At 41.4% G+C, this 14,398-nt stretch overlaps 1 protein-coding gene across 5 annotated transcripts in view; it reads left to right on the top strand.

Moving 5' to 3' along the window:
* The window catches only part of kcnip1a (Kv channel interacting protein 1 a), a 47,103-nt gene that overhangs the window by 29,136 nt on the left and 3,569 nt on the right, over nt 1-14,398 (top strand). For 3 of the 5 annotated variants that reach the window (XM_075481442.1, XM_075481447.1, XM_075481443.1), the window contains exon 2: nt 11,877-12,001. In XM_075481442.1, coding sequence (XP_075337557.1) covers nt 11,877-12,001 — 125 coding nt within the window. Of the gene's footprint in view, nt 1-877; nt 1,123-7,305; nt 7,454-11,875; nt 12,002-14,398 lie in introns of those variants that run through there. The other 2 variants (XM_075481445.1, XM_075481446.1) reach the window with 2 other exon arrangements.

Raw genomic sequence — 14,398 nt, 5'->3', positions numbered from 1 at the left:
ACTTACTTTGTATGGATTGGTTTGTAATTATAATTTGACTTGATCTTGGTGTGTGCTCCTAAAGGCAAGCGCACACACTCAATATCATCTGGCACTTGTCTTGATCCCTCTATTTCTGCCCTATTAAACATCTGAACAGCCTCTTCCTTTTTAAAAGCCGTCTCTTCTCACTTCCTCAGCTTTAAGCTTTATATATATAAATATATACTTACATATTTTTTGCCTGCCCATTTCTCTTTCATCCATTTCTCCTGCCATGGGAATCAATCTGCCACGACACACATACCCTCTACAGCCCCCTACCCATCTCACCAGTGTGTAGGAGAATGTTCGGGCATCATGGATGGATGGATTAACAGGAATGATGGAGGAGGTAGAAGTGCTGATGGATTGAAGTGGCCTTTTCATGAAGAATGAAGGCAAAGCTTAGCGTCCTTCCTAATTTCCGTCACATTGGCGGTTTCCCTTCACCCACCCCCGCCCCCAATAATTCATAGTTAAATCTCAAGCCATTTGAATTTTTAATATTTACCCTCCATCAAAGGGAAACAGGTGCTTGTAGGTGTGCGAGTGTAACAGGGCAGTGTAACAGTGTTTGTTGTTTTTGTGTCATTAAGGGTAAAATCATATTAATTCATTATTTAGTGAATCAACATCCTGTCGATTTCACACTGAATCACAGATGCTCGGGGCTCTGGGCTTTCAGTGAAGGTGGGAGGGCGATAGAAATATAGAGAGCGAGGGAATGGGAAGGAGGGAGGGTACAACCTCTGATGAAAAACAAAGAGCTGGGAGGGAGGGAGATGGAGAGTGGAGGAGTGTGGGGCGAAAAAGGGGTGGTGGAGAGAAAAAGCGAGGAGGAGCGCTGAGATGGAGTGAGAAAGCACGAAAGGAGGGATGACAGAGAGAGAGTGAGAACAGCCATTGAGGGAGGGGAGAGAAGAGGATGAGAAGAGGAAAGAGGGAGCGTGTGTGTGTGTGTGTTTTAGCCATCCTAACACGTGACAAAGAGATACTGACTTCAGCATCCAGACGCACTTGTTTCCACGACGACAGCGGAAAACATGGGGGCTGTGGTGGGCACGCTGACCATGCAGACCAAGCAGAGGAGGCCGTCCAGGGGTAAACACATTGTGATTCCTCTCTCTTTTTTTAATCAACACACATGCATGAGTGTTCTGTGCGCACAGAAACTTTTGTGTGTTCATTTGAGCTACACACACACACGCACACACACACACACACACACACGCATACACGCACACACGCATACATACACGCTCCAGAACAAACATACGGGACATGTACACAAGCTGCGAAGCAAAGATTAATAACTGCTGGTGTTTCTGTTAAGAGGCACTGACATGAAAGGGGCAACAGGTGCTCCTAGAGGGAAAAGTGCATCTGTTTATTCCACAACAAAGTTTTAGTGAGACAATGACTGCAGCCATGTTAGTGGGTTTTTTTTTTTTCGATACAGCAAACCATTGGAGGAAAGAAAGAGACGACATCTTTGTGTGCATGCGTGCTTGTATTGTACTATATCTGTATTCGACCCCCCCCGAGCTAATTATTTGAAGTTTAAAATGGTTTTAGAGTCCAAGTGTTCAGATGTGATGGTTCAGGGAATGCAGAAAGAGTGTGAAACATGGACGTGTGTGAGTGTTTGTGTGTATGTGTAAAGACCTGAGCGTCAACACTAGTAAACACACACATGTCGAAGGTATTTGTCACTCTGCTCACACACTGCTTTCCTGTCTTGCTGTTACCTTGGAAGCATGGTAGCCATGGCAACAAAAGATGTCGGTTTTGGGTGGGAGGGTTTGGTAGGATTTTTTATGAGATTGGGGTATTCCTAAGTAAGTCATGGCCATGTGAAAGAGAAACAGAGTCAGAGGTGCAAATGTGCAGAAGAGGCGAGAAGTGGGACTTAAAGACCTGTTGCTTTGGGAAATGTTTTTCACTTATTGTCCCTCATGTGGTTAAAAATGAGTTAACCTAGTTCAAATTAAACAAACCCAAACTGAATGAATGAATGAATGAATGAATGAATGGACACAAAAAGCAGGAGATCAGTGCCAGAGTGAAAAAAATCTTCTCGAGTGCAGTCACTTAAACTTATGTCTGGAGGCAAGCTGTTATCAGCTTTCAGTCCAAATGAGCCCATACAGGACGTATTCCAAGTGAGCACATATGGCTGGTTTGAGCTTTTGAATAAGTTTTTATTTTCCTTCACAAGCCCAAACAAACACCTCTCCCAAGGGCGTGAGTGAGCAAGGTGTAAATTTGTTGCTATTTTGAAAAATGAGGCGGTTGCATCTTTCTTGTGCTTTAGTTACATGCAGGATTAGTGCATCACTAAATGTAAGCAGTATTTCTGTGGAGCTGCTGATAACTTAACCCAGAATCACAACACTGACAGACAGTGCACGACTGCATCAGACCCATGCATCATCTCCAATATTTAGAGATTCAATTCCGACAAGAACCTCTGAGTATGGCATCATCGCTGTACTAGGAAAGGAAATACATCGACATTTACGTGTCTGCTCTCTCAAATAGTTTTAATCTTCTCACAGGAGTTCTTGGTGTTTATTTGGCACTCTTAATGGTTGTAGTTTTCTTCTACTTATTTACTGTCTGTTTGGACTTGTTTACCTGTGGTGGCCTCAAAATTCTCCTAACATTTTCCCCCGCTCCCAGGTGAATTCTCTGTTTCTTTCTCTGCCTTCCTAACTTACTCCCTGCAGTCTTTTCCCTATCCTCCTTTGCTCTTTTTTTCTTACCCATCACTCTACTCCTCTTATCAGCTTTCTTTCTTTTTGCTCTTCTGCCTCCCTCGGCTTCTTTACATTGTTGTTTTTCACAGTTCCACATCTCTTCCACTTACCCCAGCTGCTTTTCTTCTTTTTCTCCCTCCATTACTTACCTCCAGTTTCCCCCTCATGTGCTGTCAACACAATCTTTTCTTGAGCCCTCCTCATTGCTATACCTTTACTTTCTATCTTTTATGCCTCTTATTTCTCGTCTACTCCTATTCTCCATCCTCCATGCTCTCATTAGCTGATGTGACTGTTTATTAAGTCTTCCTTATCCCTAAGAATCCATGAGTGTGTTCCTGCGGATCCGTGGTCTAGACATGTATTTGCTCGAAAATCAATGTTGGGACGCTGCTCTGTATGTCTAAATGAGCTGTACTTCACTCACTCTTCCAAAAGATAATCGGCAGTACCACAATAATATGTGAGGAAGTGACATTGTGTAGTTTTCTATGTGTGTGTGCGGGGGGGGGGGGGTTCTCTACCTTACACAGGCACATAATAAAACACCTACCCTCCAGCGCTTAAGTTCTCCTTCACAAGCTAAGGTAATATGTGTGCACGAATGGGGGTGCCAGTTGTTCAATGCACATGGGTGCTTTAATATTTTGCGTTTGTGTGTGAGCAAGTCACTGGACTTTCAGGGAACCAGCCAAAGGCCAGTCAGGGATTGGCCTTGTGCCCACTGACTTGGATTTTGACTCTGGAAAACAATGTGTCTCAGACTGAGAGCTTCACAGTGTGGAACATGATTATGTGTTCATCTTTTGCATGGTTTACAGTGGATATGGCTGTTACAACTGACCCCACCTCCCCAAAGCTCATGGCCAGTGGAGCAGCTACTTTCTTGGATAGTGTGCAGTGAAAGCGAGCCCTCTTCATCGCCGCCAGCACAGCAGATTAGGCTAATTCAGATTATGCAAATGACACACTCTCTGGCAAGGATTACAGGACACATTACGAGAGGGAAAGGGAGAGCTTAGATTGGCAGGATGAGAGGGACAGATAAGAAAGGGAGAAAAATTAGTGGGAAACAGAAAAAAGCAAGATACGGAGAGGGAAGTAAGAGCTAACATTAGACACTGGTGGATGTATAAACAGTCCTGTTCTTGTGCTTTAGGCAGTGAGTGAGTATGTATTGACTCAAGACAGAGTGTGCTGGCGGTGGAGAGTGAAGCCAGTCTCTCTTGGCAGCACATTTTAGGCCACCCCTTGATACTCCAAATAGGCTCCACAAAAGAATGTTTCATGCTTTTGCTCACTGTCAGACTCCATAGCTTATAATAACTCATGTGACAGAAGGAAGCAAAGCTCTCAAGGTGGTTTTCTAGGTTGGGTTTATTTAAGTTTTCTTCACCTGCAAAGTCTGCAGAATGTATCATTGCATGGATCATGCGGGTTTCTAGCTCTCACCTGTTTGGTGAAAACTTTGCAACAGAAAGTGTGACCTATGAGAACTCCATTATACTGACACTTCACTTGTATAGAAATACTGCATTCAGGTTGAAAAACCTTTAATAGAGGGTAATCTCACGGCAAAGGCTAATCTTGTGTGGTCACTTGCTAGAGCAACCACTTTTATAGAGATCACCTTTTTACCTTTTCTTATTCTTCTTTTTTTTTCAGAACCATTGTCTTGTAAAGGACATTGAATGATATTGCCAGGAGGGTGGGATGAAATTAAACCATAAGAATGAAAATATATGATCTCCAAGGTCACTATTTCCAGTGTCTAGCAGAACATTAACTCTTGAACTAAGTGAGTTTTCAGCTTGAAATGAAAGCTGTGATGCCTAGTGCCCATATAAATAGAAAATATATAGCTTAAAGAGAATATATGGAGAAAGCTGACAAGTGGAGGAGATCAAATGAATTGCATTCCCTTTAAGTACAGAAGATAAGTACAGAAGGAAAAGAATCTGAAAATCTGAGATTAAAAACATATCATGCATGTCACATATGTTGGTGAAGACTTGAGGTTAGATTTACTTTTGGCTTCAATGGAAGTTTTACTTTCCAAGTGCAAAATATGGGGTCGACAGTATTTCAGTGAATGTCATAGTGTGTTTTATGAAGACTTGCTATAACCAATTTACTCAACATGAAATGAATTACTGTTGAAAGAATGAAAATACAAATAAAAAACAGCGAGCTGTGAATTTTGTTCACTTGCATTAATTGATCAGTAATGCCACAAAAGTATGTTGTATGAACATATATAATGAATAATAAAAGTAATAACAGTTGTAATACACTGGATACATTTTGCATTTGTATTAAACACTCTCACAACATGCTTTGTAAAAAGAAATACAATTAGAATGAGAATCTCGCAATACCCGCTGAGCCAAAATCTTTGCAGCTCTTCGTGTTTTGTTCTCTTCTTTACTTTTCATGTTTTTCTTTTAGATATCACCGCCTGAATTTCTACTCTCAGTATCTCTGATCCTAGTGGGAACACTACAGGGTTATACACTGTTACAAGAAGCCAGGAGGCTCTCAGATTTACACTGATGTTATGCCTTCTATTTCCAACAAAGCATGGATGTAGTAGGCCTGTGCACTAATAGCTGTCCATTATAAACTAATATAAGCTCAAATTGTTTTTATTACGAGTAAAGCTTTTCTGACTTTGTGAGAACCATTAGTCTTGTGCACTGTCCATGGTCCTGAACCAAGAAGAAGAATGAAGTAAAAAAAAAGAATGCAACTATGTCACAGTAAATGCTTGTTTGGATCAGCGCCAAAGAGTCCAGCTCAAATATATTCAACAACTTCACAAGTGGTAAGCAGGGTCACTGTCACGCTCGCAGCCTATTATATTTGTACCAAAACACGTGGAGCCTCTGTTGTTGGTAAATTATAAACTCATTAAAATGAGCTGGCTCGGCCTGTGTCTGTAAATCCTATCAATCCTCAACCATCTATGTCTCACCTGGACTGTAATCTGTAATTGCTGCATACTCTGTAGCTCTATCTTGTGGTTAAATATAAAATAACTAGACTAATAGAAGAAACCAACAGCCAACCTTGATCTTGATTTGGTACATGTAACAATTAAGTATTGGAAATATTTCACCTTTCAAAAGCAATTACCTGCTTCTACCTTTTGCAGTGCCTCTAAAGCCTGGGAAGTGTGCGACTCCTGTTAAAAAACTCAAATTAAATAGCTCCAGCAGAAGGAGCAGAAAAGAACAGAGTGATGGGCTACTCTGTCTGAAAAGTAGCAGGGTTAGGTATTCAGTTTACTGCAATCACCACGTCTGAAATTTGATTGTGTTTAACTGTCATCCTGTTCTGGGATGTGTTTCCAGAAGCCAAATAGACCAAACTCACTGTGTCCTCACAACCTCACATGGCTACTTTTTTTTGCACCAGCTTTTCATCGTCTTGACTACAGTGACAAAGTGAAATCAGATTATTTTGTTAGCAGATGCTCTGCTGCCTATAATGTTTTGGTCTAATAATACTACACTGAGCCTCCATTGTGCATCAGTTGTTGCAGGAAGTTTCGTATTTCACTGTGTTCAATTGTGTTTGTGTAGTAAACACATAAATCATATTCATACTCATGCCACTAAGTTTAATTGTCCCCAGCATGGCTACTGTGATTCCTGAATGGTAAATAAAGTAGAAGTGGAACTTCTGTCTTTGTTGGAAACCTTGTGATGCAGCAGAGCCCCCTGCAGTCTGTAGGGGAGCAGCTGCACTTGAGCACACTTGGCAATCACAGATCCCTGCTGTATTTAAATGGATGCTATAAATCGCCAGCTTGTACCAGTACTTTAGCACTACAAAAAGATTCTGTCTGCACTATGTGTTAAGCTTTTAGGCCTGTGAGTATTTTGTCATTATCTGTATTTTTGTGCTGATTTTCCAACTCCAGACTGCATAAACCTAGATGCTCATTTGGTTAAATTATTTTCAAGTGATTGGGGTTTGTTTTACTTAGTGAGTATGCTATCTGAAGTGATTGAAACCTTACATTAATGTGTGCATGCTTAGGCAAAATGACTGGACTTTTACCTTACTTTTTTTGGGGGGGGGGGGGGGCTTTTTATGCCTTTAATGATAGGACAGTTGGAGAGGGACAGGAAGCAGAGAGAGGGGGAAGACATGCAGCAAAGGGCCGTCCGGTGCGGGACTCGAACCGGGGCCCGCTGCAGTGAGGACTGTAGCCTCTGTACATGGGGTGGCTGCTTAACCCCCACCAACCGCCCCTTACTTTTTTATGCCAGAATTACAAGGACTCAGGTGTTTAGTCGTGGCCAAAATAAGCAAGGATGGCACACAGCAACTCACCGCTAAGTAAAATCTAATAATACCTGAACATAGGCTTTTAAAGGTTTTATTGGCAGATAAAATGAGTGACTGAGCCAGTGCTGGAACAGACACAGGGCACCACTTCAAGTCAGGCCTCAGCAGGGTCAAGGAGAGTGACTGGAATGAGCTGAGCAAGTCAGACTGGTTAAAGATAGACTGCAAACTCTCAATTCTGCTGCCAACTTCTGGAAGATACTTTCTGCAAGCAGTACTAGGAGAGGAAAGCAGTGGCATTTCATGAAATCCAGGATCTTTATGCAAGACGATGCTCCATTGCATGATGGCCTAGACTGAGTATGAACCTGCCTGCCTTCTTCGCTTGTGGGTCCTTCTAAAATGTGAGTTTTATGGTGAGAGAAGACAATGCAACCCTTGACGTGGTTGCTCTTTCAGCTGAACTTAATGGACAGATCAGGATTAGGACAAACTTCCCAAAGTCCCATGGCTGTTATGGAAAAATAAGACAGCTGTAGTGTCTCAAAAGACCAAATATGTTATTTAGCTATTATTTAGCTATTTATTTAGTCACGTTTTTGTTGAACTCCTCTAAAAATTAAGAATATCAACTAAATTGGGAAAATGTGGCATAGTGTAATGCACACTAGCGTTTTCCACAAAGATAAGTATATCTCACTTTTCCTTAGTTAAGAATTCATGCCGAGGTTTAGTGATATGCTGGCAAACTGAGAGCACATTGTATTTTTTCTCATTTTTGACACAGTTGTACAGAATATAGCATGCAAAGTACCTCACCTGCATTGAATGATTTACATCTTAACAACAAATCATGATTTATTTGGAAAAGAAGATGTTTGGTTGGATTTTCATAGCACTTGCTAGATAGCTAAAACAACAGCTAAATATGAAACCTGAAAGCTTTTTTGGGCTGTTTTGACACACTGGTGTGCTGTGTTTTGGTTTCTGCTTCCCCCTGCTGGTATTAATGAGTTATAGCTCTTCCTTTGATGCACTGCATCCTCTCATTAAGAATCATTTTATTGATATAAAACCCACATTTTAGTGAAATTCTTACCAAGTATTTCATGATTTCTGAATTAGATCGAGGAAATCGAGGAAAAAGTCACATGAAAGGAATAGGGCGTGTCCAGTTAGAAAAGTCACTTTGCAGTGAATTAAGCCTTCTGTTGATTGGAGATGACTGTGTGTAAATGGCAACAATTAATCAAGCGCCGATCTCCTCATGAACACACACAAACACATATGGTGGAACAGCTGAAGGTGAGTTTATCATTGTTACAGCACGCTCAGGACGGACCCTCCAGTTAAAGCCCAGTCCTATAAAGTGAAGGACACAGTGGCTGAAATACAGTGGGGACTGGGGGGTTGTGGGGCATGAAGATGCAGAGAGATGGAGAATTAGTGGGATGGAGAGAAGGTCAGGGCACAAGAGGGAGATGCTCAGGGGAGTGGAGAAGCTGGGGGATAAAAAGACTGAAATAAAGAGAGGCAGGTGAGCGCAGAGCTCACTGGTGGAGGAAGCAGGATGGACAGAAAGTTTATGGTCATGAAAGCTTTTTAGAGAAGAAAATTAGCTGACTGGTGTAGAATTAAGTTAACGGAAAGCTGCATTTAGCAAAGGTTTAAGAGTGTTCTAGTCCTGCAGTATGTAAACTCGGTTATTATTTGGAATAAGAAGAAAAGTTAGTTACAGAACGCTTCAAGATAAAGAGTGAGACCAAAGGAAAGTAGGAGGTAATCAAAATGGAAAGAGGGGAGCAGAGCGACAGCAGCTTGAGCACTATAGTCATCATTCTGCTGTGCTGTGGGGCCGTCAAAATGCTGCACCTACTGGGAGTCATCTCTGTGGAGGGTGAGTCGCCATACTGCCATCATCCAGTCCAGCTCAAATTCAATCAGCAGAGTCGTGGTTAGCTTTTTATTCTATTTTTCCTGTCGACAAGCAACTTTTTGAAAAGAAGATCTGAGAAGAAAGAGAAAAAAAAGCCCACACTGGAAATACATCAAATGTTAGATGGTTTGGTGCTGCTGTTGTTCAAGAGTCAGATTTTCACTCTTAACTGCATAAATTCTCAAATACTGAGGATCTGTAGTTTTTCACCATGTGCTGATAGCGTTAGTATTCTTACTTGGCAGCTGTCTCGCCGATTTGTCCACAGATAACAAAACTGCCGCAAAACTCCAACATTTCTCTTACTGTAATTGCCGAATGTCATGTTGAATGAAGAAAACTGAGCCTAACGCAGCTTCAGCTCACTGAAAGTCAAGATTGGAAAATATCCAGTGCATCAGTAGTGTGTGATCACCAGTGTTCTCAATTCTTCATACATGTTTCAATTGATCTCATCTTGTTTTCCACTCGCTTTAAGATGTGAACAGATGCTTCATGTTTAGAGTCTCTACAATCTTTTTTTTTGTTGGCAAGCCTGAAAAAAAAACATGTGCATACAGTACATCTTGCTTAGTATAATTTCCCTTCTTGAAATGAATCACCACTCATTCCATGGAGACAGTTAACAGGCAACCATGTGAGACGTTTCTCTTATCATTTACTCTCTGACTAAATGTTACTGGTAAAATATGTCAAAATGAAATCTGAACACTATCTAAAGCCAACTCTCACAATGTAGACTACACACTTGTGATAATTTTATTTATATAAGGCACACTTCAACCTCAGGTATCCGTGCAGTTCTTCGTGTGCTCACATGCTGAGTTTATCAAATGATCTTTATACTGCAGTCTTACCAAGCCCTCCTGCTGCCGTGATATAAGCTGCTTTAAAAAAAAAAAGCTGTCCCTGTTGTGGTTTCTCTTTAAAATGTGTGATTTGCTGTAAGATGGGACAATCTGCACATTGATGGTTTTTGGTGAAAGCATGAAGTGTGACTGTAACTGCTTCTATATGGCCAGTGTGCAAGTTCCAATGTTGTGTTAATATATGTTGTGTTTCACATGCATACAATATGTTCTGTAGTACCTCTGTATTACTGTTTTAGTATTCTTTTGATGTGTGTGTGTGTGTGTGTGTGTGTGTGTGTGTGTGTGTGTGTGTGTGTGTGTGTGTGCGTGTTGATATTGCTCCTTTTAAAAAAGAGTCTGAACTTCCACCCCAATGGGATGCTGTCAAAGCAAGATCTTTCTGTGGGATGAAGCACATGACCTTCAGTAGTGTGTGTGTGTGTGTGTGTGTGTTTCTGTACGTAGGTGTGTGTAAAACAGAGAGAGGAAGGAGGGGTTAGGAGCTGCATGATGATTAATTGCTGAGCAACTCAACAATCTACAAACTCGTATTGCTTCCAAAATACACCAAATAAGGTGGCTCAATTCAAAGAGGTCTTGCAGGACAACATATTATTATCATTAGTTCTGTTTTCTTTTGTGATGTTATTGCATTAGCATGTACACTGAGAATGATTCCATCATTTCTGTGTTTGATCAATACTGGTAGGAAAAATTCAAACCGAATGTGCTGTCTGTGATTTATAAAGCAGAAACACAGTGTACTCGATCTGAAAAGGTTAGACTAATGACCGAGGGTTGATTTAGCAGTGAGATAAAGTTGCACGGTGAAGTGCCGACCTCATACCTGTGATTCATTGAGAGGACAGAACTGGAGATTAGTTGGTGTAATGAGGCTTCACAAAGCACTAATGGTGTTGCCACACAGACAAAAATGTTTCTATTTCAAAACTGCCGATGGTTCAAAGTCTTGATTGCAAAAGACGGGGTGAACCTCACACTGTGTGACCCGCAATTACAGCAGAATCGGAAGCTTAGACGACTCCGTGTCTCGTGACACATTCCATGTTCAAAGCATTCTCTGCTACAATCGTGTGCTCATTTCAACTGAGTTTTATCTCTTCGGTAATCAACTTTTCAAACTGGGAAAATGAAGCATGTTGTCACAAATCAAACACTTCTGGATTGGTCGGTGGACTAGTGGGGAACATATCATTTTCAAACCGATGTTAAAAAGATCATCAGATGGGCCATTCCAGCTCAATCTCACGCAGACAGCAAGCATGAGAGCTGCACACGCCTCGACCTGTGTGAAGACTAACAAGCCTAATTTCTGAGGTGCTGGCGCAGAGAGTCCAGCAACTTAAGTCTGTTAAAGATTATGAGGATTTATCGTTATTATAAGCGTATGGTTATCGCTGAGTTTTTACACAAATTATGAGACTTTCTTAAAATGCTGTTCAATCACACAGATAATATTCTGGAAAGGCCTTCATTAAACACAGCATGTTATTATTTAAACACCACCAAGATTTTTCTTTCTTTCCTTTTTTTTTTTGCTCCAGCCTTTTACTTCTTCACATTATGAGCACTTTATCATATTCTGAATTTTTATTCGTACTTCTATTAAATTCTGCACATTCATAACAGTATGCATAATTATTACACTGTAGATTGCTTCAGGGATGATGTGAGTTGTGCAGAGGAAAAGAGATATGGGGAGGGTGTTAGATTTTATACTCTGATGTTCACCTATAGATGAGTGTGTGTGTGTGTGTGTGAGTAGAGTCAATGATGTGTCCTTTCTCTCATCCCCTGCAGCGAGGAGAGTAATGAGTTGTTAATGATAGGACCGCGGAGAGGAGGAACATAGAGTCGCTGATCAGACCTCTACCTCTCTGCACCTCCATCTTTCATCCTCCTCTCCTCTTCAAATTGATGTCACTCCTTTCGCCAAAATCATTCCAAATGATTTGTATTTTTTTCTTCCTCTCTTTGTATTTGTCCCTTTAGACAAAGCTGATGATGACTTGGAGATGACAATGGTGTGCCATCGACCAGAGGGCCTCGACCAGCTAGAAGCTCAAACTAACTTCAGTAAAAGAGAGCTCCAAGTGCTCTACAGGGGCTTCAAGAATGTAAGAGACTTTACGAGATGTGTGCATATGAGAGTGTGTGTCTTTGCTGAGTTAGTTCAAAATTCACACTCACTGAAGGTATATTATTAATTTGGATCTGTCACTCGGGTTTTGCATCTTTAACATGACTTGCAGGATGAATTTCAGCACATCACTCAATCAATGGGCCTCATGCAAGAAGCTTTCGTACGCACAGATTTGTTCTTAAATCGTCCGTACGAGTGATTTAAGAGAATTTGCGCATTCACCAATCTTTTCGTATTTTACGTTTTCTTTCAGGTACGAACAGAATTTACGAGTGATCCAGAGCTGTCGTAGGAGTTTCGTAAAATAGTCCGCTGTTATTCAAATCACGTTTGCTTGACTAATGGATTGTATATTTAATTACTTTGAAGAAAACATAAATAAATATATACATTATACCCAACAATGATGCTGACATTATTCTGTTTGACTTCAAATATGCACTAATCGAAGGTTAATTTGAATCTGTATATAATGGGAAGCGTAACCAGCGGCTGACTTGCGACTTTTGGACGCCTCAGCGCGTCAGGCTCTTGGAAGAGAGCGTGTGGAGACAGACGAATGGCTGAGATCGCGATTCAGATTGCCAAGGACTGTGCTGCTACAAATATGCAGCTTAATTGCTAGAGCCACAACTCCAGAGAGAAACACGCCGATCAAACCCAATTCCACCACATGTCCAGGTCCTCACCACCCTTGGATTTTTGGCCACGGGAACCTTTCAGAGGGAGATTGGAGACAGATCGGAGTGTCCCAGTCCTCTGTGAGCCGTGCGCTCCCCTTGGTCATCAAAGCTCTCATCAGTTTATCACCCACGGTACATCAAATTCCCATACACCGCTGTCCAACAAGTGCAAATTAAGAGGGACTTTCATGCCGTGGCTGGACTGCCAATCATAATTGGAGCACGAGACATATACGCATCAAAACACCCGTGCCGTTGTGGAGCGCACTGCTGAAGGCCAGGTGGGTGTGTCTCGATACAGCTGGGGGCAAAATAGCCCAGAGGAGGCATGCCAGATTTGCGCAATATTGCCATGAACGAGGGTCTCCTACAACCTGAACCAGCCCAGGCAGACAAGAAGCTGTGGTGCCAGAAGACCCCCCTCATGGACCACCCCATCAAAGTGCCATCATGATGAGGCAACAACTGATTGCACGGCTTTAGTTGCAGTCATCGATCGCCTGCCCAGGGCGAGACGTTTTTTTTTAAGCCATTTTCATATCAAACCATTTATTTTTTTATTTCGCTGACATGGTATTAACAGCACTCGTAATTGCTTCCCATTTCTTCACTTTAGCAGGTCCCGTCCACTGCTGACACTGCTAAAAATGACAGATTTTCCTTTTTGGATCTCTGAAAGCAGAACTTTAATCTCAGAGCCCGTATTCTCAGCACTCAACACTTCCTGGCACAGCAGCGAGGAAGCACAGCCTTATATGGTATCATTTAGGGCGTGGAGTATGCAAATCTACTATCCTCGTGCACGTGAACTTAAGATACGCACAGGTGTGATTCATCATTTACGCAGGTCGTTTACACACTTTTTCCGAAGTTAAGAGCGCTTGTTGAATCTGACGTGGCGTGTTCGTACGAGACCTTCTTACGAAAAAAGTAAGAGAAATTTAGAATAAAAATACGAAAATGTTCTTGCATGAGGCCCATTGAGTGAACCCAGGTGTTCATGATTTATTTTCTTGTTTTACCATAATTATCTTTTTCTTTCTTATTTTCTGATGGAACAACTAATTGAGTTTCGAGTTTTAAGTTCTACTTGTGAGGGTTGGCACATCTCGAAATCTTGTTGATAAGATTAATGTAGGGGAGACACGCGTTGTTGTGCTAGTGTTTGAATACGTACCCCCCACCTTGGCTTTGTGAATTTGACAACTGTATTAATCCTTTATTGCAATGCTACATGCTGACCTGTGCAGTATCCCAGTTTATAATTTGTAAAATATTAGTTAATGTTGAATTTCAATTCCACATCAAGTGTCAAAAACGTTAAACAGGCTGTTCTTTTCTAGTTCGCACTTACAAGTGTTTGGGAGCTGAAAAGATCATGTTGCTGTACTCACAGAAGCAAAATGTTGCCCCATTTTGGCTTGATATGGAATTTCAGACGATCCTCTGTAATATTTTTGTGTTCTATAACACATCAAAGATTTTCTGGTCAGGTTGACAGGTCTGGACTGCAGGCACCTGGCCTCTCCTTCCTCTAGTTCTTTCTTGTTAAAAAAAAGTGCGTCATAGTTTGGTATTGTCCACCTGAAATAAGCAATTAATCCTGGCCGTCATGTGGATGACATCGCATGTTTCTCATATTTAAAAAAAAGAAGAAATCTCAGTTTGGTCATTTTTTTTTTTTTACA

The sequence above is a fragment of the Odontesthes bonariensis genome, chromosome 13, assembly GCF_027942865.1.
Source record: "Odontesthes bonariensis isolate fOdoBon6 chromosome 13, fOdoBon6.hap1, whole genome shotgun sequence".
NCBI lineage: Eukaryota > Metazoa > Chordata > Actinopteri > Atheriniformes > Atherinopsidae > Odontesthes > Odontesthes bonariensis.
This window is presented reverse-complemented; position numbering and strand designations above follow the sequence as displayed.